This window comes from Trichinella spiralis, assembly GCF_000181795.1.
Source record: "Trichinella spiralis strain ISS 195 chromosome Unknown Scfld1557, whole genome shotgun sequence".
Taxonomy (NCBI): Eukaryota; Metazoa; Nematoda; class Enoplea; order Trichinellida; family Trichinellidae; genus Trichinella; species Trichinella spiralis.
In genome coordinates, this window is record NW_003528496.1 from 2,480,755 (window position 1) to 2,489,796 (window position 9,042).

At 30.3% G+C, this 9,042-nt stretch overlaps 2 protein-coding genes across 2 annotated transcripts; one reads left to right on the forward strand and one right to left on the reverse strand.

Moving 5' to 3' along the window:
- The first annotated feature begins 756 nt into the window (after nucleotides 1-756).
- Nucleotides 757-2,403, forward strand: Tsp_05219 (conserved hypothetical protein). Its single transcript, XM_003369761.1, has 5 exons — nucleotides 757-763; nucleotides 1,368-1,521; nucleotides 1,858-1,934; nucleotides 2,175-2,224; nucleotides 2,260-2,403. The coding sequence occupies exons 1-5, from the start codon at nucleotides 757-759 to the stop codon at nucleotides 2,401-2,403; spliced, it is 432 nt and encodes a 143-aa protein (XP_003369809.1).
- A 1,658-nt stretch (nucleotides 2,404-4,061) lies between these two features.
- On the reverse strand, nucleotides 4,062-4,642 carry Tsp_05220 (hypothetical protein). Its single transcript, XM_003369762.1, has 4 exons — nucleotides 4,474-4,642; nucleotides 4,305-4,417; nucleotides 4,220-4,280; nucleotides 4,062-4,171 (listed from the first exon to the last, which is right to left on the reverse strand). The coding sequence occupies exons 1-4, from the start codon at nucleotides 4,640-4,642 to the stop codon at nucleotides 4,062-4,064; spliced, it is 453 nt and encodes a 150-aa protein (XP_003369810.1).
- Between the last annotated feature and the right edge of the window lie 4,400 nt (nucleotides 4,643-9,042).

The following is a 9,042-nucleotide window of genomic DNA, read 5'->3' on the forward strand; positions in this document are numbered from 1 at the left end:
GGAAGTTGGCATCCAAATTTTGATAAATTTCCAACAGGCAACCAAAATTTTATGTACAAAAAAATGGAAGCAGATTTTATATATCAGGGAGGGGAAATCGGTAATAGACCGAAGAAAGAAACAAGGAAAGAAGATAAAAATGCCCCCTGGCCACCGCTTATTTATATTAGTTTTTTATTTCATTGTATTGCATTATTTTAATTTTTTTCCTTTGTCGTTGTTACCACTTTGTTAATGTCGTTCACTGATATGTTGTTTATTATTGTTGTTGTTAGTGCTGTTGGCTAGTGAAAAATAAAAATTACTATTTAACATATTTTTTGTATTGTTTTTTCTGAATGATTACTATCGCATTTGATATAACGTCACTTTGGTACAATAAAATATAGAATAATGATAAAAATTATTTTCGGGAATGCTGATCATGAAAAAATATAAACTTCACCACAAATAATATATTTAAATAAACAAAATTTCAATGAATGACGAAACTTCAAACAGACACAATAAAATTTTGGAATAATATTTCCATTTTCTATGTTACGTCACTATTATTAAAGTTACGTAATCCTAAATGGAATATTTGAACCAATGAAATGAAAAAATATTACAGCTAATCACAACTGAAGAGTTTGAATCAATGAGCAATTAGACAAGGAAAACCAATACGACGAAGATTTGACGGTCCAATAAAATAGCGTGGGCAATATAATTATTGTTGAATGAAATGATAAAGCAAAGTATAATTTTTATATTATGAGAAGTATCTTAAAATAGACATGAAACTGCAAATTGCATTGCAGATGTAAATGTTTTTAAGCTCGTATTTTCATATGTTTTTCTGAATGTCACATATTTTGATCTTTATTCTTGAATTGTATTTAATTTATGAAAATAAAAGGTAAATAAAAATTACATGAAAACAGTCTTATTCAGGTGATTTTAGTTCAGTTAATTTATAAAGTAATTACTAATCAGAAGTTTTGATTATAGCACTTCTTGTAACTTGTAAGTAAACTCTATTAACTAATTTGTCAGTGAAGTGTAACTGCCATTACCCATTAAATTTTTAGACAGTGCCTAGAAATCTATTCACCGATGACATGAAAAGAAACTGTTTTAAATTCTGCAATGTCATCATGAAATAAAATAAAATAAAATAAAATAACAAAATTTTGGCTCAACGCATTACTTTTCAAATAGCAATAAAAACATTTTTTTGGATAAGAACATATCAGTGCTGTGCATTATGTCAATCTTATAATTGTTTTTATCAATTTTTACGATGAGCATTTTCTGAGAAATGTAATTGATAAGAATGAAATTAATATGCCTAATAAAAACTTTTTAAAATTTAAAAATTTTAGAAGTACTGTTTCATAGCTACTATATTATTAAAGTACTTTGTCACTGCTGGATTTTTCTGGATGTTCGTAGAGGGTTTATACCTTCTGGTGAACGTTCCATTTTCTTTTCAAACTCAGAATATCAACTATATTATGTGTGCAATTATTGGACGGGGTAAGTAATTTCTTGATTTCTAAAAAATTAAATTTTCACCTTTTTAATAAATTATCTTAATAATAAATGGTAATTTATGCATTTAAATTTAAATTATGAAATAAATCTCAATGAAATCAAATAAAATAATTGTAAAAATTCAATATATTGAATGAAAAAATGAGAACCTATAAAATCTTGAATTAAGCAACGGCTAAAATGTACAACTGTGCAAATTAGCAGGTAGGATCTTTGCTGAAATATGTGCATCGTAACACCAGGAGATGTACTTGCTGATTCTTTACATTTCGAGAAGTAAATTTTATTTATAATGATGATGAAATGTAATATATAAAGGCAGACGATTGTTTGTCAGCATTGCTCGAAAAAAGATTTACCAGAACAACTTCAGTGTGTAACTGACTTCAAAAACAGTTTTTGAAGATGTATAATAATATGAAAATGAATGAAGCATAGGTTATAAATTTGAAACATTAAAAATATTGCAGTGTTTATTTCTTTTTCTGTATTATGCATGTAATTATGATAGCATATTTAGAAATTCCCATGCTATTAATGATAATTTTGAGCTTCATAAGAAAAAAATTCCACATGACAGGTATTTATTATTGAAATAAATGATAAGAATGAAGTTGATATCTTACAAATTTTAGGTGTTGGAACGAACCTTCCAAAGCAGATTCACATTTTTCTTAAACCCACTGTTTTTATTTTAATTGTAAATTACTTGTCATTCAGTTAAATTACTATAGTAATATACTTTATGATTTTATTACACTTTTTCCACCGCAACATCCACCATGGCTGAAGCTAAGAATTTCATATTCTACCACCATTTTGACATCCACAAAAATGCTGAAACGCATGAAAGCTAAAAATTAAATAACTTTTTGGAGTGATTTAGGGAATTGTCATTGCTGTGCTATTTTGCTTTTCATATGGTAAGGTAAGTGTAAATAATGATGTTAACTATTTTAAATTTGAAGGAAATAATTGATAATTTTAGATATAAGCGAAAATCCACTTTTTTGAAATTTGAATATTTAAGGTCTTATTCTGCATCAAAATGAGCTACTCTCAGTTTATGGAGAAATGGAGACCTCGTCAATATAATTGTTACATAGAGCTGTTTGATTCACTATCAGAAGGCATCAAAGAATGCTCATGCTAAAATTATTGAAGAGAATTTAAAAATAAGATTTGTGATTAACCCTGATGCGGGCACCTGTCTACATATGTAGATAAACAATGTTTGGAACAGTGCTGTGATTTAAATAAAAATAATTAGGTTATTCATTTTTTAAATATTTTATATTACGAATAGATTTTTGCTGTAAAAAAAGACCAACAGATACACCGTGTTGATGTTGTATCGCATCGTTGAGTGTGCATCAGCAACACATTCTTACTGATGAGACATCAGCAAAGTTATCAGAGAAGAAGAAAGCGTTTAATGAAAGGGCTTTTAGTTCAGCTGGCCAGACAACACATCTAAATGAGGTATCAAAAATCTATGCACAAAGTAAACATGCATTCATCCGCTACGGACTGCCCCAAAATCATAAAGACTACAGATATAAGTTATAGAAGGACAAAATCCATCAAAATGCTGAGATCAAGGACGTCCAAAATTAACATGAAACCTTGCCATTCTTTTCAAAAAATATACATGTAGCAGTCATAAAATTAGTAAAGTGTCGTGTAGCACTTGCATTAAATAAAATAAAAACCTGTTTGTAAAATTATCATTAGTTCTCGAAGAAATAATCATTTTAATAACATGTACAGGGGTTAATCATGACGAAACTTCAAGTGTCTACATATGTAGACAGTTGCCAGCATTAAGTTGTAAAATTTGCCGCCCGAATGAGGGTTAATGATAATTTGTAAGAATTGTGAATAAACAAGACAGCTTATTCATGAATTTAAATTTCTTTAATAATAATTGATTGTACATAATGAATTCGCTGACCCATGTGACAGTTCAGTGGCACAGTTAGCCTTTCCTTTGCTGAATTAATTTTATTCGACAGAAAAGATTTCCGTTTGGAGAATTAAAGCAATATCATGATGGAAGTATTATTTTAAAGTATTAGATTTTAACAACTTCTGGTTCAGAAAGTACTTTTATTTTTAGTAGTTCGAACAACGGTAGTTTTGATAATATTTGACAATTATTTTAATGTAATGTTAATTTTGTGTTACATATGCAAAATGGTTTTATTTAAACCTTTTTTCTCTTATTTCCAATGCAAGCTTCTAGAAGCATATTTAGCGCAGACTGAATTTTGAAATAGCGGTCATCAGTAAAGTCTTTTCTGTTTAACAATTCTGTGCTGTTGTCGTCGAAGTGTAGAAACTGAAGCAGGTCAATGAAGCGGTTTCAGATGATTCTCTTAGAGATGCTCTTGTTACGAAACTCCTTTGAGCAGTACATACTGTACATCGTGACAAAAAAACCATGCCCATTATTATTATTACGCCTGGCTTAGTAAGCTACCAAATATTTTCATCTGTTCTGGTGATGTTCTGAAGGTCCGTTATCTAATTTGCTCAGCATTCAAATTGGTCTGATCAGCTAAGAGCAAGATCATGTCATCACTAATGAAAGTTTTGAAGTACTTCATTGTTCTTCTAACACTGGAGTATTCTGAAACTTCATCTATGCCTAACTCCTAATATGATTACATTTGCTCACCTTCCAGCTCAATCCAATTCTTATCAACCAGTGGGAATACTCTAGTCCTTTTCCATTTGAACTGTAAGTGATTTGATTTCCTTACCTTTTTTGATGTTTCCAAAGTCCCTTCGTTTGAATTATTACTTTTTCCTGATTCAGCTGGGTAGTCGTAGCTTGACTGCAGATGGATGTTGCATTCAGTGTAAGTTTCTGGCTCTAATATATCAGCGTAGGGCAAAACGATGATTTCCGTTATCAAGTGAACATATCACTTCTTCTGAGACTATAGTTGTAGTCATCATTGCTGTTAGTAACTAATATCATGATATAAAAATCCAGCCAAGATTCTCCTTCTTGTATAGAGAAGGATTTCAGAATCATGGCATTTGCCCTCATGTAAACTGGCTTTTGATCAATAATGAATTGAGAAACATTAGACATTTTCTGACATCTAGGCAAACATTTTCAGAGACTGTTTCTGTGCTTTCTAGCATATTTGCTGAGCATGTGCTAGATATACATCAACTAGTTACCGGATAAATCACACTGACATGACGAGGATAAACTGCAAATCATTTAGTCCCACTCATTTTATGATACCTCTGACATACACTTCTGTTGTCTGCAACTGTGAAGTTTTTAGATGACAGCTGTTACGTTCAAAAGTATGGTTATTTTCATATCAAACATTTTTGTAGGCTTAAGCAAAATGTAATATTCAATTTCACGTTTCTTGCAAAAACGCAAGCACAGTTGGTGGCTAAATTGTAAAACAGTATTTAACTCTGTTATTATAACCGTTTCCATTGATTGAAGTTGCAACTTAAATGTTATTTTATTGTCATATTGGGTGGACATAATTGTGCAACAATTTCAACTGTTACCACCAGCTGTTGTGAATGCCCAACACCACTTCATTTACCAATAATTCAAAAACAACGGAGCAAAATTGTTCACGAAAATTGCACGAGTATCAAGGATACATTTGCCACTCTCTGAACATTTTCTCACTCTCACAGTTCGTTCGATTAGCTGCGTTAAATAACTACGATGCAGCAAATTTTAACACTTCAAATACGCAGCATCTGAACGAACTTGTTTATAAATGCGTGCAAAAAAGTGCATTTAGAATTTTTTTGCAAATAGCGCATCTACCAAACTAAAATTTTGCACAAACTTTGCTAAATTTATACACGTTTTAATTCCACAATGAACGGCATAAGTGATTTTTGCGAATGTGCAACACGTAATGAAATCTTTGAACAGTCAATGATTTAAATGCATCACAAGATTTTTGAAAACCAACTTTATAATTGAAGAATAGTACTACCAAGGACTGCTTTCCATAGAAGAAAAGTAAATATTATATTAACATGTGATAGCATCCAGTTTATGGCACTATGTTTACCAAGTATTCAAACGGAATAGCCTACGGCTGTATATGGAAATAAATGATCAGTTTACGTTTAATATTAGAGCTGATTTGTTTGCTCAAAAGTTTATCTCAATCATGTCTGAAGATTATTCTTCCTCCTGGCGAAAATATCACTTGAGATATATGAATCGTCTTAGTTATTCTCCAGTTACTCAACAATATGCTTTAACCACCTTAGCTGTGTTTCTAATTGTGCTTGCGTTTTATCAAACAATAATCATACACTTTTCTTTGAAAGCAGTATTACTTGCTACTCATCCACCTCAGCATTTACAACAGTAAGTACAACTGTTATCCTTTCATATTAGGTGTTCATTAGGCTAAAAAATAAAATTATTAATATTCCTCTAAATTTTGAATGCCAATGGTTAAAATGTTTACACTAAGCAACATTTATTGTAATGCGTATGCATACTTTAATCTTTTTCTTTCTCTCCACCAGCCGTATCAGTTGTTTTATTCTATTTATTTGTCATAGCCTACTTCTATATATCTAAAGTAAAAAGCTCTTTGAATAGCTTCTTTAAGCGCGTGACTTCAATTTAGACAAAGCATGCAACACTTGTTGCATTCATATTAAAATTTCAAAAATTATTCAAAGAACATTAACAATTTTCAAAACATCACTGATAGTGCAATCAGTTTAAATCCAAGGAATTTTTAAAAAATTGAAAATGAATGCTTCTAAGCTGTTGAATTACAAAGAGAATTATAATAAAAAATTGCTGATATGAGTAGTATTGTTCACGGGACGGCACTAAGTTTCCAACAGCTACATGTTTCTGCGTGTTCCAAACATCAATTGATAGTTGCCATTCCATTTTCATTAGTAAATTTGTGTCGTCTTAACCTGAAACTGAATTAGCCAAAAACGTCATTGAAATCTATAATTACAAAGTAATACAAAAAATTTAAAAACAAACTGTGCCTTTTATAGACAAGAAAGAAATGACCACTAATTCAGTCAAAATTATTCCCGTATATTCTAATTGTATAATGTTCACCCTCTTACGAGAAACATCAACAAAATGTATATCATAAATGACAACGTTATATTAATTATAAAAAAAAACTGAAAAAGAAATCTGCATCACAATTATGGCATTAGCGTTAATATAAAATGATCAAAGTACAAATAAAATCATGAAGATTATAAACATTCTAATTTAGACAGAATGGCAGAACATGAATCAGAATAAATCATTTTTAAAAAAATAATATTAAGATTCAAATTTACAGAATAAAAAATATAAAAATCATTTTCTTTATTTAGCAACCGTTCTCTTAACAAAATGTAGCTATTTTAAACTCAAATACATGTTTGTTGACAAATATGGAATTGCTAAAACAATTTGCTTTATACATCACGAAATAAATATACCACATGGCAGTTCAACAATTCAGCAAAATGAAATCTTGACGTCATGAGATATATTAAGAAGCAAAGAAAAAAAGCAGTTGATTGTGATGGATGATCAGCTTCGAAAAAATTTTCAAGTAATATTAGAAGAAGAATATGTCAAAATAACCAATACATAGCCACAGAAATTATACATTTATTGAATAAACTGTTAGGAGATCATATAGAAAAGGAAAAAAATTAAGAAATAAATTGTACATGCAAAAAATTGATTATGTCAAGCAAAAAAATGCTGAAATTATTTATGAAAAATTTTCAAAGTATTATTCAAAAATATTTGAAAATTATAATTGAATGAAAAGCAGGCAAGAATTTCAAAAGAAAAAACATGCGCAAAAACTAAGGGATACTGTAACCTAGAAAGCGCAAAAAAGCACGTGACAGCACGAAATTCAAAAAATTAATTTTCTGACAATTGTTTTGAAGGAAGCATTTCCGTGTACTACAGAAAGACAATGAAAATGTAAAAGAAAAAGAGAATTTAAGAAGCTGAAACAAGATTTCTGTATAATAAAATAGTGAAATAATCTACAATAATTGTTTTTGATGAAAATCTAAAGCCATGATGAATCCCAATGTAAAATCACGTTCTTATTGTGCATCATAGATCGAATTACGGAGACGAAAGCAGAGCGCATTTTCAAGCAACTACCCCAAAAAGAATGAGTGACCAATCGAAGCTGAAATTTCAAAAAAGAAGAATTAAAAACATCATAATGCCAAAAATAACCGAATGGATTTACTGAATGGCATCAATGAAAAAGAAGGTTTCTTAGTGGTAAGACTTTGCTCTTGTTTTGCTGTGTAATGAGCAATAGCAATCTCCGCTTAGGCCTGCCTTATGAGTTTGGTGTCCGCTTAGTGGCTTCCCCCGACCCCTACTGTCCGCTTAGGCCTGCCTTATGAGTTTGCTGTCCGCTTATTGGCTTCCCCCGACCCCTGCAGTGCGCTTAATGCTGCCTAATAAATTATTTACTTACTTAATGGCTTCCCCCGACCACTACGGTGAACGTACCCCTGCCTTAAACCCTACATCTGCACTGAGTTGTTAATTTATTTTCCCGAGTGATTCAGATTGACAAAATGCTAATGGAAAAATTTCATTAGAAACTTTTATTCCAAACTGTCATTATTTGGAATATTTATTCATACGCCGATTGTTTCCATCCGACATTACCAATTTTTTTAATATATTAAAATTTTCAAAATAATCTGCAACGTTTGATGAAACGATAAGATTAGAATCAAACATATATGCCCATGTTTTGTACGAAATGGTTCAATATCCGAACAATACAATTGCCTTTGTCAGTGTTTAACAATGCAATGACAATAAAAGTTCGGAGGTCGCTTTTCCTTTGTTTCGATTGCATCTGGTTGCTGAGTTTCGTTTGTCTTTTACCCAGCTACACCTTTTTTTACCCAAAAAATCATGCACTGACAGGTCAAACAAAGGTCATCATTGTTAAAGTGACATGTATTTTTAATGCATAATATCTTCAAACATTATATTAAAATAAAATATTACAAATTAAAATTTTTTAACAATAATAAAAAATAATTTTTATAAATGAAAAATGTAGTTGTTTTTTTCGCAGATCGTTTTGAATTTTTGTTTGGTGACGTTATTTTTAAAAAAAAATTTCGATTTTAACTTGAATTTATTTTAACATCTTTTTTTGCAATAAAATCAACCTGTATTTTTTATTATTGCAAAATTTTCTCTCCTAATATTGTAACATAACATAATTTGAATTGATTTAACTTTTATTCAATTTTGTGATTTATTTGTTCTTCCTAACGGTGTCACATCTTTAGCTTTTGCAAGCTGATTTTTATTCTGTTTCTAATTGTGATCGCTTGTAACAACAACTGTAACTAACTTTAGGCTATTGTCATATTGGCAAAGTGAATGAATGCCTTTCATCACTGGTTAGATTGTGAATATGAATTGCTACCAAATCTAGGAATGGGAGTGTAAAGGGC